Here is a 16,343-nt window from a genome sequence, read left to right as displayed (position 1 = left end):
AGATTCATCAAAGACAGGAATGAATTATTAATCAAAAGGCACAGAATCAGCCACTTCACACAGGAATATTTCTTTGCGTTTAATATACTTGACCAAAATCCCCTTCCTTTATAATGTCTTACATGACAAAATACTCAAATTTGGAGAAATTCCAAGTTAAGATTTACTCAAGTCAAATAAAATTTCTCAAGCAAGGCAAAGTTTTATATATTTCAGATGAAGTGTTTAAGAAGATTTAAGGGTTCACTTAAATATTAATTTTTCTAGAACAAACATAAAACGTGTATGTGTGTGTACACTTAAACTGAGGAGGTTCAAGTATACCTACACAAACTCTCTTCATTAGTAAAATTAAGTTGTCATTTGGTAATTTTCATAGATTTTGTTTTTTACTATTAACTATGGTACTTTTCCTTATATATCAATAAAAGATAATCTGGAAGTATTTTATATAAAAATTTAAATTTTATGATTTTATAAGTTATGAATTAATATTAAATATTCATTGATGTTTATGATTTGATTAATTACAGATATTTGTTTTTCACTAAATTGACCACAGGGGTATCTAAAGTGTGTAGATATTATGCAAATCCAGAAGTCATAACATTTTCAAACAAATATCTAGAAAATGTATATTTTGGAGATATTGTCCTTAGAACATCATTAATGAAAGCTAATCAAGAAACTCTGAATGCTTTGGAGAATATAATCAATTATTCTGTAACATCTTTTTATGGTGATAGATAGTAACTGAACTAGAGGGGGTGAGGATTTAGTAATATTCATAACTTTTGAACCACTTTGTTGTATATTTGAAACCAATATAAGATTGTGTATCAATGATACTTCAATAAAAGTTTTTTTTAAAAAGCAGCTAGTGTCTGGCATATAATATTTAAAATGTTAACTATTATTATACTAATAGATTTATCAGTAAAACATAAAATTCATCTTGTTTCATAATGAAACTCTAATTCAAAATCTTGAAGTATCATTGATATACAATATTATGTTGGTTTCAAATGTACAACACAGTGGTTCACTAGTTATCCATATTATTAAGTCCTCATCCCCTCTAGCACAGTGACTACCCATCAACATAGAAAGATGTTATAGAAATATTGACTAATATTGTCCATGCTGTACTACTGCCCCTGTGACCAATTTATATTGTGATTGTGAATTACTGTGCCCTTTTATCCCACTCACTCTTACCCCCCACCAATCCCAACCCTTCCCCCTTGGTAACCACTAGTCACTTCTCAGTGTCTACAAGTCTACTGCTGTTTTATTTCTTCTGTTTTGATTTGTTTTTATACTCCACAAATAAGTGAAATCATATGGTATTTGTCTTTCTCCACCCGGCTTATTTCACTGAGCATAATACCCTCTAGATCGATCCATGTTGTTCAAATGGCAGGATTTCTTTTTTATGGCAGAATATTCCATTGAGTATATATGCCACCTCTTCTTTATCCATTCATCTATTGATGGACACTTTGAATGCTACATATCTTGGCTATTGTAAATAATGTGAAAATAAACATAGGTGTGCAAATATCTTTTCAAATCAGATTTTGGTTTCTCTGGATAAATTCCTAGGAGAGAAGGAGGAGCCAAGATGGCGGTGTGAGTAGAGCAGCGGAAATCTCCTCCCAAAACCATATATACTTTTGAAAATACAACAAATACAACTATTCCTAAAAGAGAGACCAGAAGATACAGGACAACAGCCAGGCTACATCTACTTCTGCGAGAACCCAGCGCTTCAGGAAGGGGGTAATATACAAGCCGCGGCCCGGCAGGACCCAAGCGCCCATCACCCCAGCTCCTTGGCAGGAGGAAAGGAGTCGGAGTGGTGAGGGAGAGAGGGCACAGGACTGCTAAATACCCAGCCCTAGCCATCCCCAACAGGAGCGCAGACACACAGTGTATGGTCGCTGGATATTAGGGAAGCAGGACAGTAAAATCTGTGAGCGGGCCCCCGCAGCCAGTGCCCCTGGAACAAAAGAAAAGTGAGTGCTTTTTGAAAGTCTTAAAGGGACAGAGGCCTCACAGGTGGATGGAAGCGTCCTGGTGCACTCAGCCTAGCAGCTGGGAATGCCAGGGAACTCTGGACGCCCTAAGCCCCTGGGTGACAGTGCAGCTCAGTGGCCTGTCACGGCAATAAACAGCCTCCCGCCCATCCCCCTTCCCCCCTCACCCTCCCAGCACGGCCCAGCCATAGAGCAGCAGCCTGAGGCTGGCCACACACACAGCAGCTGCGCACAGCTCCACAGCAGCCTGGGCAAGAATCAGAGACCCCGTCTGCACACAGCTGCCCAGCACAAGCAGCCAGGGGTCGCCATTCTCCCAGGAGAGGAAGGCTACAAACTAGCAAGAAGGGACATTCTCCTAGCTGACACACATGCCAACTCCCCACAACTACCTCTATCGTCATGAAAAGGCAGAAGAATTTGATCCAGATCAGAAGGCCACAGACATCCTCCCCTGAGAGGGAACCTGGGGAGTTAGACCTAACCAATCCTACTGAAAAAGAATTCAAAATAAAGGTCATAACCATGCTGATGGAGCTGCAGAGAAAAATGCAAGAGCTAAACAACAAAGTAGGGAGGGAGACTACAGAAATAAAACAATCTCTGGAAGGACATAAAAGTAGAATGAACGAGATGCAAGAGGCCATTAATGGAATAGAAACCAGAGAACAGGAATGCATAGAAGCTGACACAGAGAAAGAGAAAAGGATCTCCAGAAATTAAACAATATTAAGAGAACTGTGTGACCAATCCAAATGGAACAATATCTGCATTATAGGGATACCAGAAGAAAAAGAGAGAGAAAAAAGGGATAGAAAGTGTATTTTAAGAAAAAATTGCTGAAAACTGCCCCAAACTGGAGGAGGAAATAATCGATCAGACCACAGAAGTACACAGAACTCCCAACAGAAGGGACCCAAGGAGGACAACAACAAGACACATAATAATTAAAATGACAAAGATCAAGGACAAGGACAGAGTATTAAAGGCAGCCAGAGAGAGGAAAAAGGTCGCCTACAAAGGAAAACCCATCAGGCTGTCATCAGACTTCTCAACAGAAATCTTACAGGCCAGAAGAGAATGGCATGATATATTTAATGCAATGAAACAGAAGGGCCTTGAACCAAGAATACTGTATCCAGCACGATTACCATTTAAATATGAAGGAGGGATTAAAAAATTCCCAGACAAGCAAAAGTTGAGGGAATTTGCCTCCCACAAACCACCTCTACAGGGTATTTTAGAGGGACTGCTCTAGATGGGAGCACTTCTAAGACTAAATAGATGTCACCAGAGAAAATAAAATCACAGCAAAGAAAGCAGACCAACCAAATACTGACTAAAGGCAAAAAATAAAATCAACTACTCACAAAAGCAGTTAAAGGAAATACAAAAGAGCACAGAATAAAACAACCAACATATAAAGAATGGAGGAGGAGGAATAAGAAGGGAGAGAAATAAACATCAGACAGTGTTTATAATAGCTCAATAAGTGAGTTAAGTTAGACAGTAAGATAGTAAAGAAGCTAACCTTGAACCTTTGGTAACCACGAATCTAAAGCCTGCAATAGCAATAAGTACATATGTTTCAATAATCACGCTAAATGTACCAATCAAAAGACACAGAGTAATAGAATGGATAAAAAAGCAAAACTCATCTATATGCTGCTTACAAGAGACTTACCTCAAACCCAAAGACATGCAAAGACTAAAAGCCAAGGGATGGAAAAAGATATTTCATGCAAACAACAGGGAGAAAAAAACAGGTGCTGCAGTACTAGTATCAGACAAAATAGACTTCAAAACAAAGAAAGTAACAAGAAATAAATAAGGACATTACATAATGATAAAGGGCTCAGTCCAACAAGAGGATATAACCATTATAAATATATATGCACCCAATACAGGAGCACCAGCATATGAAACATACTAACAGAATTAAAGGAGGAAATAGAATGTAATGTATTCATTTTAGGAGACTTCAACACACCAGTCACTCCAAAGGGGAGATCTACCAGACAGAAAATAAGTAAGGACACAGAGGCACTGAACAACACACTAGAACAGATGGACCTAATAGATATCTACAGAACTCTACACCCAAAAGCAGCAGGACACACATTCTTCTCAAGTGCACATGGAACATTTTCCAGAATAGACCACATACTAAGCCACAAAAAGAGCCTCAGTAAATTCAAAGAGATTGAAATTCTACCAACCAACTTTTCAGACCCCAAAGTATTAAAACTACAAAAAAATTGTACAAAGAAAACAAAAAGGCCCACAAACACATGGAGGCTTAGCAACATGCCCCTAAATAATCTATGGATCAATGACCAAAGTAAAATAGACATCAAGCAATATAAGAAAACAAATGACAACAACAACACAAAGCCCCAACTTCTGTGGGACGCAGCAAAAGCAGTCTTAAGAGGAAAGTATATAGCAATCCAGGCATATTTAAAGAAGGAAGAACAATTACAAATGAATAGTCTAAAGTCACAATTATCGAAATTGGAAGGAGAAGAATAAATGAGGCATAAAGTGAGCAGAAGTAGGGACATAATAAAGATTAGAGAAGAAATAAGTAAAATTGAGAAGAATAAAGCAATAGAAAAAAATCAGTGTAAACCAAGAGCTGGTTCTTTGAGAAAATAAAGAAAATAGATAAGCCTCTAGCCAGACTTATTAGAAGAAAAAGAGAATCAACACACATCAACAGAATCAGAAATGAGAAAGGAAAAATCACGACAGACCCCAGAGAAATACAAAGAATTATTAGAGAATACTATAAAAACCTATATGCTAACAAGCAGGAAAACCTAGAAGAAATGGACAACTTCCTAGAAAAATACAACCTTCCAAGACTGACCAAGGAAGAAACAGAAAACCTAAACAGACCAATTACCAGCTACAAAATTGAAGTGCTAATCCAAAAACTACCCAAGAACAAAACCCCTAGGCCAGATGGATTTACCTCGGAATTTTATCAGACATACAGAGAAGATATAATACCCATTCTCCTTAAAGTTTTCCAAAAAATAGAAGAAGAGGGAATACTTCCAAACTTATTCCATGAAGCCAACATCACCCTAATACCAAAACCAGGCAAAGACCCCTCTGAAAAAGAAAATTACAGACCAATATCCCTGATGAACATAGATACAAAAATACTCAACAAAATATTAGTAAACCAAATTAAAAAATACATCAAAAGGATCATGCCCATGACCAAGTGGGATTCATCCCAGGGATGCAAGGATGGTACAACATTCGAAAATTCATCAACATCATCCACCACATAAATAAAAAGAAGGACAAAAACCACATGATCATCTCCATAGATGCTGAAAAAGCATTCGACAAAATTCAACATCGATTCATGATAAAACTCTCAACAAAATGGGTATAGAGGGCAAGTACCTCAACATAATAAAGGCCATATATGATAAACCCACTGCCAACATCATACTGAACAGCAAGAAGCTGAAAGCTTTTCCTCTGAGATCGGGAGCAAGACAGGGATGCCCACTCTCCCCACTGTTATTCAACATAGTACTGGAGGTCCTAGCCACGGCAATTAGACAAAACAAAGAAATACAAGTAATACAGATTGGTAAAGAAGAAGTTAAACTGTCACTATTTGCAGATGACATGATATTGTACATAAAAAATCCTAAAAATTCCACTCCAAAACTACTAGAAGTAATATCGGAATTCAGCAAAGTTGCAGGATACAAAATTAATACACAGAAATCTGTGGCTTTCCTATACAGTAACACTGAACTAATAGAAAGAGAAATCAGGAAAACAATTCTATTCACAATGGCATCAAAAAGAATAAAATACTTAGGATTGTACCTAACCAAGGAAGTGAAAGACCTATACTCTGAAAACTACAGGACACTCTTAAGAGAAGTTAAAGAAGACACTAACAAATGGAAACTCATTCCATGCTCTTGGCTAGGAAAAATTAATATAGTCAAAATGGCCATCCTACTCAAAGCAAATACAGATTCAATGCAATCCCTATCAAATTATCAACAGCATTCTTAAACGAACTGGAACAAACAGTTCTAAAATTCATATTGAATCACCAAAGACCCCAATAGCCAAAGCAATCTTGAGAAGGAAGAATAAAGTGGGGGGGATCTTGCTCCCCAACTTCAAGCTCTACTACAAAGCCACAGTAATCCTGACAATTTGGTACTGGCACAAGAACAGAGCCACAGACCAGTGGAACAGAAGAGAGACTCCAGACATTAACCCAAACATATATACTCAATTAATATATGATAAAGGAGCCATGGACATACAATGGGGAAATGACAGCCTCTTCAACAGATGGTGCTGGCAAAACTGGACAGCTACATGTAAGAGAATGGAACTGGACCATTGTCTAACCCCATACACAAAAGTAAATTCGAAACGGATTAAATTCCTCAATGTAAGTCATGAAACCATCAAACTCTTAGAAAAAAACATAGGCAAAAATCTCTTCGACATAAACATGAGCGACTTCTTCATGGACATATCTCCCTGGGCAAGGGAAACAAAAGCAAAAATGAACAAGTGGGACTATATCAAGCTGAAAACCTTCTGTACAGCAAAGGACACCATCAGTATAACAAAAAGGCATCTACAGTATGGGAGAATATATTCATAAATGACAGATCCGATAAAGGGTTGACATTGAAAATGTATAAAGAGCTCACGCACCTCAACAATCAAAAAGCAAATAATCCAATTAAAAAATGGGCAGAGGAGCTGAACAGACAGTTCTCCAAAGAAGAAATTCAGATGGCCAATGGACACATGAAAAGATGCTCCACATTGCTTGTCATCAGAGAAATGCAAATTAAAACCACAATGAGATATCACCTCACACCAGTAAGGATCACCACCATCCAAAAGACAAACAACAACAAATGTTGGCCACGTTGTGGAGAAAGGAGAACCCTCCTACACTTGCTGGTGGGAATGTAAATTAGTTCAACCATTGTGGAAAGCAGTATGGAGATTCCTCAAAAAGCTCCAAATAGAAATACCATTTGACCCAGGAATTCCACTTCTCAGAATTTACCCTAAGAATGCCGCAGCCCTGTTTAAAAAAGACATATGCACTCCCTATGTTTATTGCAGCACTATTTACAATAGCCAAGAATTAGAAGCAACCTAAGTGTCCATCAGTAGATGAATGGATAAAGAAGAGGTGGTACATATACACAACGGAATATTACTCAGCCATAAGAAGAAAACAAATCCTACCATTTGCAACAACATGGATGGAGCTAGAGGGTATTATGCTCAGTGAAATAAGCCAGGCGGAGAAAGACAAGTACCAGATGATTTCACTCATATGTGGAGGATAAGAACAAAGAAAAACTGAAGGAATGAAATAGCAGCAAACTCACAGAACCCAAGAATGGACCAACAGTTACCAAAGGGAAAGGGACTGTGTAGGATGGGTGGGAAGGGAGGGATTAAGTGCGGGGAAAAAAAAAGGGGGCATTATGATTAGCATGTATAATGTATGTGGGGGCACTGGGAAGGCTGTGCAACACAGAGAAGACAAGTAGTGATTTTACAGCATCTTACTACGCTGATAGACAGTGACTGTAATTGGGTTTGTGTGGGGGACTTGGTGAAGGGGTGAGCCTAGTAAACAATGTTCTTCATGTAATTGTTTATTAATCATACCAAAAAAAAAAAATTACTAGGTAGCAGTAACTGGGTCATGTGGTATTTCTACTTTCAGTTTTTTGAGGAACCTCCATATTGCTTTTCATAGTGGGTGCTCCAATTTGCTATCCTTCCAACAGTATAGGAGGGTTCCCATTTCTCTGCATCCTCACCAACATTTGTTATTTCAGGAAATTTGCATTTCCCTGATGATCATCAATGTGGAGCATCTCTTCATGTGCCTGTTGGCTATTTATGTTTCATCTTTGGAAAAATGTCTTTTTGAGTCCTCTGCGCATTTTTTAATCAGGTTTTTTGTTTTTTGGGTGTTGAGGCCTATGAGTTCTTTATATATTTTGGGTGTTAACCCCTTATCAGACAAATAATTTAGAAAAGTATGTTCCCATACTGTAGGATGCCCTTTTGGTTTGCTGATGGTGTCTTGCTTTACAGAAGCTTTTTAGTTTGATGTAATCGCACTTACTCGTTTTTGTTTATGTTCAAGAGATTTTGCCTGTTTTCTTCTAAGAGTTTTATGGTTTCATGACTTACATTCAGGCCTTTGATCCATTTTGAGTTGACTTTTGTGTATGAAGTTAGACAATAATCCAATTTCATTCTCTTACATGTAGCCTGTCCATTTTTCCCAACACCAGTTGTTGAAGAGGCTGCCTTTTCCCCATTGTATATTCATGGATCCTTAATCATATATTAATTGACCATATATTTGTGGTTTGTATCTAGACTCTATTCTGTTCCATTGATCTATAGGTCTGTTTGTGCCAGTAACAAATTGTTTTGATTACTGTAGCTTTGTAGTATAGCTTGAAGTCAGGGAGCATAACCCCCCCAAGCTTTGTTATTTTTTCTCAGGACTGCTTTTGCTATTTGGGGCTTTTTGTGGTTCCATATGAATTTTATAACTAGTCATTAAAAAATGCTGTTGTAATTTTGATAGGGGTTGCATTTAACTGCTTTATTAACTCAATTTAAGAAGTAGGGGCAATTGTTTCCTCCATTTTATGAATGAGGAAACTAAGAGAGGTTAAATAACTTGCCCTTGGTTACACACTTAATACAGGGTAGATATCTGAATCCAGGAAGTCTGGCTCCAAAATCCTCTCTCTTAACTACTATACTATAGACATACATACCTTATATATCAAACTGCATGTTACACAGTAAACTTCTTTTGATATGTTCAAACATTTGAAAAATTAGACCAAATTTAAATGTACACTTATGATTAGACATGAAAATGAGGTGCATCTGGACATTAAAAACATTGCTGGTTTAATTAACAGATGAACAGGCTAATTGAGTAATTATTTTGCATATTTACAACAATTTGTAAAAATTAAAATTTAAGTAGTACAGCATGGAGAATATAACCAATGATTCTTTAACATCTTCCTATGTTGACAGATAGTAACAGCACTAGAAGGGGGTGAGGATTTAATAATATTTTAACTGTTGAACCACTGTGTTGTATACTTGAAACCAATATAAGATTGTCTATCAATGAAACTTCAATAAAGAAAAGAAAAAATATTTAAATTTAAAGTATATTAGGTAAAATATCCCAAAATGGAAACTAAAAAATAATAAAGATGTATTTTATATCTGGAATAAAATAGTTTCAAGACCAGGCTCTTTTAAACAGCACATCTCCCTGAATTTATAGGAATGAACCTTATCTAAAGCTAACTATCTTCCTTAACAGTAAATGTTTCATGTATCACAAAAATATTTATATAACATATAATTTATGTAATATAAAATACAACTGACATATGTACATTTGTTTTACCATTTGCCGCCTTGCTTCTACAAAAGCACGCTTCTCTTCTTCTAAACGTTGTCTTGCTTCCTCTTCAGCTTGCTTCCTTCGGTTTTCTTGTCTTTGTCTTTCCAGTTCTTCAAAAGTTAGTTTCAATTTTCCAGGAGAAAGTGATTCTTTTTTTGCCTCACTTTCTAGTTCATCATCCTTAAAAAAAAACATTATGAAACCCATCTGTTAAATGATAAAGGGAAATACTGGTAACTAATTAACTGCTTTTAATATTTTCCTTAAAAAAATTTACCATGACCAATGAAAGACACTTTGCTTCTTTGAGAGATCGTCGTTGTTCTTCATATCTTATTCTTTTATCTTCTTCATACTTGACCCTTTCTTTTTCTTCTCGTTCTTTTTCTAGGTCCTCAAAATTCTTTTGTATTTTTCCAGACGTTTTGTGTGATTTGATAGGTACCACTGTTACAAGTAGTGAATCATCTCCTTCCTAATTTATAAAATAGATAGTTATCATAATTCTTCCTAATCAAAATTTAGGTTTCACAGGATTTTACCTCCATCACTGGTAATTTCATTACATTGCTATCAATGTAATGAAGAAAAAATACTTTTTTTACAGATTCTATTCAATAGCTCTTTCTCTGAATTCATTGTACATTATGAGTTAATCTTACTGCAATCCATTGCTGACAAAGTTCAAGGAGCATCTTCTTTCCTAGAAGATGGTGATAATACAGCCATTCAGATAAAACTGCATGACATTATCTAAATTTTGCTCTCGTGCACTAGTCCCACAAAAGGTAATGTGCATGTGAATGAACTCTAAACCAATTTGATGGTGGACTGATTCAGTTAAAACAGAAATAAAAAGTTTCTCCATGTGATTTTTCTCTTCATGCAAGTTTTTAGATGCTTAATAAAACTAATACTTAGAAAAAAAACCATAGTATTTCCAAGTGATTTAAAAAACACAGACAAAACTATTTGGCCTTTGTTCCTATTAAGATATTTTGAAAGTTGTTTTTTAAATTCATTTTAGTTAGTTCTATTACATAATCTATTGTTGCCTTTGAAGTTTTTAAAAAATATATAATTATAATGTGTAATACATGGTCCTAAAGTAAAATTGCTTATAATTTAAGTGGCTGTAGTTTTAGATGCACCATCAAATTGACTGATTTTTTATTTTTTCAGTTAGATAAAAAGAGGTAACTAAAATTTTTGTGGTTGTTGAACATTCCTTCATGGAACTGGATACTGCACTCTACCAGTGTGTGATAACCATAACAAACTGTTAGGAACTCTGAGGAAAGAAGACAAAATGATGAAAAGAAAACTGCCTTTTAAAATGCTAGCTTTCCATAATCTTGAGCGTATTATTAGTAATAGTTCAATAACCTTGAGAACTATTAGAAGTATATAGTCTTAGCAGAATAGCTCAAACTGAGACTTGTGTCTCTAAACCATGAAAGCAAAAACACTTTCCTTTAAAAACTCTAAGCTATAGTGTTTGAAAATGCACAAGTACTATCTTGCTTTGCAAAATATTTTTGTCCTTTTTGTTCTTGTTGCTGTAGTTATAATAAGAATGAAAACTTAATTAGAAGATTATTTGTGAATCAGATAATTTTAGGTGAATGTTTCATTAAAGGAAATGTCCATTTACCTCTGATGCTGATTCAGTTCCCGTATTGTTTATGTCCTCAATCTATTGAATGAGAATTTCATATCATTACATTATATCAGATTTCTGCTTTTTGCTTTTAAATATGCAAATGAAAAGTAATTTAGTTGTGACTTATGCTAAGTTTTCAAATTTATAATTTTAAAAATATGTTGCTCCAAATTATCCAATTATATCCTTTAAATGGAGATAAAACCTTATATTAGTTTTTGAATTTTGATATCAAAATCAATGTCTAGGAGCAACACATTAAAAAAAATTAAAATAAAGCCTACCTTTGTAATTCTGTAATTTGAATAATGGACCAAACTCAAGACCTGGCTGTGACCTTATAAGCAGCAGTTATTAAATTACCAATTTAAACTGAGATAGAGAAACATTTCTACATTCTCTGTCTCTGCCCCAGAAAAAGGAAAACTTATCATTAGCAATCAAATAATCATCATGAGTATATAATACAATATAAATATACAGCAAAAATATAACTGACACAATAATAAAGTGCTGTGAAAGGCATAGGATTTTAGATGGCTAGTTTAGAAAGGAAGATAATTCTGGTAGTCGTAATTTTGACAGATATAGGTAGGAAGGGCCCTAATTGAAAAGGAGGGAGCTCAGTTTGGCCATTACTCATAAGAAACATCATTAGGTTAGATTGAAAGGCAGGCTAATGTGCAGCGTTTGAGAGCTCAAGAAAAGGAAACACAAGCAATGGGAGAAATGGAGAAAGTTAGGAAGTAAAGATTCAGATCATTATTGTTTTAATTTGTTTTTTAACACCAATGGAAGAGTCTGGAAGTAGTTTGTGACTCATGAAGTCTAAGGGAATTCTATTGTACCTTGGCTCATACTTGGAACTGGGCTGGCTAACTCCCTATTCTTTCATCATCTCATTTTCCTTTTCTCTATTCTCTGTCAAGGAAGAAATGTATAATTTTTACTAAGTACCAAATTTCTTGAAAGAGAAATTATTTCAAACAAGTCATTTATTTTTAAAAAATCTATTTTATATTTTAAGAGTGAATATGGTATTATATTAAGATTAATTATATTAAGAAAAGTTTTAACAGATCTAGAATAAAATAATTACAAAATTATTTCCCTTCAAAAGAATGCTAACAATTCCTCTACAAATCACTTCAATCTCTCAATAAAAAGTTCTGGGAGATATGGTGACAAGCCAGACAATTGAAAATATAGAGAAGAGAAACTAAATAAATTTCTTAAACCCAAATTTCTTTTTCTATCTGCTTACAACCTTGTCAAATTTTTTTAACTTATAGTAAGATAATAAACTATATTTGGAGGGGTTTTTCTTTGTTATTGCCTTCTTTATTTTAAACCCTTAACAAAACAAAAAAAGAATTTTTTCCCCATTGGCTGTCAATAAACAGGGGAAAAGATGAATTTGTTTAAGGGGCTATGGTGTCAGTATATTCATGGAGAACTGAGATATTCAGATCAGCTATACTGTTGGCTTTCAGAAGCTACCATCAAAGACCGGCTTCCCAACTATTTATTTTGACTTATGGAAAGGAAACTCTTTTTGCTCTTTCCCATATCAACTTCCTTGTCTCTCCTTTTTCCTCAATATCCTAGACCCCACCAATAACTTCTCTATTTCTAAGTTAAAACTTCCCCAATCAGAGGATACTCAAAGATAACCAGATTATACCAAATTAGGATTCTCCTCCAAATTTTATTGGTCTTTGATTCTAACATCTAGTATATGAAGTATAACCATTTTAAATTTGTCATGAAATTCTAAAATCTCAGAACTGGTAATTATCTTGGAGGTCACTCAACTACCCTCCTAATTCAGGAATCCCTTTTACAGCATTCTTGAATATGAACTTGTACAAGTGGATTATTCAAACAAATGTTAATATTCTTCTTGACTACTTATGTCATACTTTACCTCTTATACTCAATGATAGGTAAAATTAGATTTGAGCAGAAAATTTACTTAGATTTTTAAGTTAGAGTTTCCATATTGTAAGATGAAATTTCTATTAAAAGTTTATTTTGCTCTATCTACAATTCTCAAATAATTTCATAGGCCAAAAATTTTGTTAATCAGGATTCTATGGCACAGTGCCATATAGTATCTAGGATTACTAAAGAAGGTGTTCTTTTTCATGAATAGTTTTCTTTCCATCTCTTTTTGAGTATCCTATGTCCTCATCATATTCAAATTCACCTCTTTAACACACAAATAGTTTTTCTTTGAGAAACAATTGCCTACATATTCAATTCCTGGGGTTATAGTAGTCTTAATAGTCTAGTGAGTAAGAAGCGCTTTTTAAGAAAAGAACAAAAGACTTAAAAGAGGTAGACTAACTCCATATTCAAACCCACTATTTGCTGCCAAACACCATATATCTTAGCTATGTATTTTATTATAATTATTACCATATTTTATAGTTTATATTATAAATACAATTACATGTACTGATGATGTTTATGTCATTTATAATGCTCATTTATTATAATTATATTCCCTTGTGAAATTTCATTGTAAAATGAATACTAATGATGACTGGAGGTAACAATGGTAAAGTATATACCTTCCTTTCTTTAGATAGGGGTACAAAGTAATAAAATATAGGAATTTCCAACATTCTTTTCTATAATACATCTGGCATATGTCATTATTTGCCACCATCCAAGTGGCTATTTGAGCTATGAAGTGGTTATTTGCAAACTCTGGGTAAATAAATTTCTGTGACATCCAAGTATGGCATATGCTTTGCCTTGTCACTTTTCTTTTTAGAAAGATAGTGGAAACTGAAAAGAGCGTAGCAAATAGGTTTAAGGTACTTGGAATAGGCAAAAAAGAGTCAACTACAATTCCACAATAAAAGTGATTTTTAAAGAGACAATATACTGTGAAGTTTAGGTTATTTGTGAAAATATTGAAGAGAGAGGGAGGAGAAACTAAAATGGTTTCATAACATTTTATCTGTGTACTATTACTTAGGTAAAAAATTACTCAGAGCCCACTTACTTTGTCCCAGTTACTGTTATAAGTGCTTTGCACTTATTAACTCTTATCAACAACTCTAGGAGGTAAATACCATTATTATCTTATTAAGTTCAATACACTGATCATCTTTTTTGATCTTACAATGTAGCGCAGGTTGAAGGACAAACAATTAAACTGTCTTGTCAACTTTTCAATTCTATGACTACAGAGTTTATCATGTAAAACAAATACTATTAAAGACATTTTTGTGAATTGATAAATTCTTAATAAAATATGACTATTAGAACTTCAGGTTTTCATGTCATTATAGTCATTAATAATTTTGAGAGATTAGCTTTTCCTGGAAACCAGATCAGATTCTTTAGTATTTTAAAAACACCAGCCTCTTAGTCCTCATGCTCTGTGCTAAAATACGTGAGAATTTTAAATTCATTAAGAGACTTAAACTCATAGTAATAAAATTTTCCTGCCTTCTAATTTGTCCTCCGTGAATGGCTGTGAGCATCAGTAGTGGCTGTATGAAGGAAACACCTGTCACACATTCTCCCATCGCCTACTACTGTCCCCAATTTAAAAAGAAAAGTTAAGCTAGTTAATACTACCATTATTAAATAAAATATGATTTGTTTCAGATGATTAAGACAAAGCTATTCTAATTTTGCCTTAGTGTTTAATAAGAACCACCAAGTATTGATTGCTACTAAAAGACCAGCATTTTGCTAGGTGCTTGTAAATAGTTTTATGTGTGAAATTATCTTACATCTTTGTAAAATCCTCTACTTTGTCAAGAACAATAAGGAATGTGAACAGTGTAAGGAATGTGGACAGAATGGTAAGATGGTATATAACAAAAGTCATACCTTATCCTTCTAGGTATTTGATATTAAATATTTGTGTTTAAGATTTTCTTTTCAAGGTACCTGCTCTTGACTAGGTTTATGGTATAGCAAAATATTTTAATTAGACAACATATTGATTGTTTTTACTCTACATTCATTTCTGAAGCAAATACTAACTTAATATTAAGTGTATACCTTCTCTGCCCTTTTTGCTAATTCACGTTGTATCTTCCTCTTTTCTAACATGTCCTGCTCAGTTCTGCGTTTTCGTTCTTCCTCAGTTCTCTTCCTCTGTTCCTCTTGTCTTTGTTTCTCCATTTCAGCAAATCTACCTTTAACAGTTCCTAAGAATACATTGAACAGGTTTAATATTTTGCTGTGTTTCCTTTTTTGCAATTTCATTTATAGTTTACTCCTTAAGTTTCTTACCTGTTAGTTTTGGAACATAAGCCTTTTCTATTTTAGGAGACATGTCTTCCTCATCATCAGAAGCAAGCATTTCTTTAATCTAGATAGTTAAATAAATTAATATAAACATGCCCAAAATTTAGACAAAATTATATTATATGTAGAGTTTGAAATTGGCTAATAAATACAGAAAATTATTTTTAATCATAGTTTATATGAAAAGTGGTTAATGCGAATAAAGGTAAATTAAAAAGATAAAAATATATGCACAAGAATAAAATAAAATAAAATAACCTCCTGCTTCCTCCTGTTCCATTCTCTCTCTCTAATATATTGTTCTTTTCTTCTTTGCTTTTCGTCTCTAGATCTCCTTTGATTTCTTTCTTCCCTGGCTTTCTGCATGGCTTCAAACTTATCCTTTACATCACACTTGCCAAGTTTTGGCACATAGGTTTTTGGGACAGGTTTAGTTGAAGAAAGCAGAATCTTCATTAGAAGAAGATAAAGAGAAGAAAGTTAAAAAAAAAAAAGACAGAAAGAATTAGGTAAAGATAGATAAACAGTACAAGAAATACTGAAACACCTCAGAATTTACCCAGAGAAAACAAGTTCTTAGATTCAAAAAGATGTATGCACCCCTGTGCTTACTGCAGCACTATTTACAATAACCAAGAAATGGAAGCAACCTAAGTGTCCGTCAGTAGATGAATGGATAAAGAAGATGTGGTACATATACACAATGGAATACTATTCAGCCATAAGAAAACAAATCCTACCATTGCAACAACATGGATGGAGCTAGAGGGTATTATGCTCAGTGGAATAAGTCAGGTGGAGAAAGACAAGTACCAAATGATTTCCCTCATTTGTGGAGTTTAAGAACGATGCAAAACTGAGGAACAAAACAACA

At 34.4% G+C, this 16,343-nt stretch overlaps 1 protein-coding gene across 4 annotated transcripts in view; it reads right to left on the bottom strand.

Moving 5' to 3' along the window:
- NEXN (nexilin F-actin binding protein) overlaps nt 1-16,343 on the bottom strand; it is a 71,619-nt gene that overhangs the window by 26,331 nt on the left and 28,945 nt on the right. For 2 of the 4 annotated variants that reach the window (XM_057500346.1, XM_036890216.2), the window contains exons 3-8: nt 15,728-15,919; nt 15,455-15,533; nt 15,221-15,369; nt 11,183-11,224; nt 9,806-10,003; nt 9,532-9,708 (exon numbers count right to left, since the gene is read on the bottom strand). In XM_057500346.1, coding sequence (XP_057356329.1) covers nt 9,532-9,708; nt 9,806-10,003; nt 11,183-11,224; nt 15,221-15,369; nt 15,455-15,533; nt 15,728-15,919 — 837 coding nt within the window. The remainder of the gene's footprint in view (nt 1-9,531; nt 9,709-9,805; nt 10,004-11,182; nt 11,225-15,220; nt 15,370-15,454; nt 15,534-15,727; nt 15,920-16,343) is intronic. The other 2 variants (XM_057500347.1, XM_036890218.2) reach the window with 1 other exon arrangement.

The sequence above is a fragment of the Manis pentadactyla genome, chromosome 4, assembly GCF_030020395.1.
Source record: "Manis pentadactyla isolate mManPen7 chromosome 4, mManPen7.hap1, whole genome shotgun sequence".
Classification (NCBI taxonomy): Eukaryota; Metazoa; Chordata; class Mammalia; order Pholidota; family Manidae; genus Manis; species Manis pentadactyla.
This window is presented reverse-complemented; position numbering and strand designations above follow the sequence as displayed.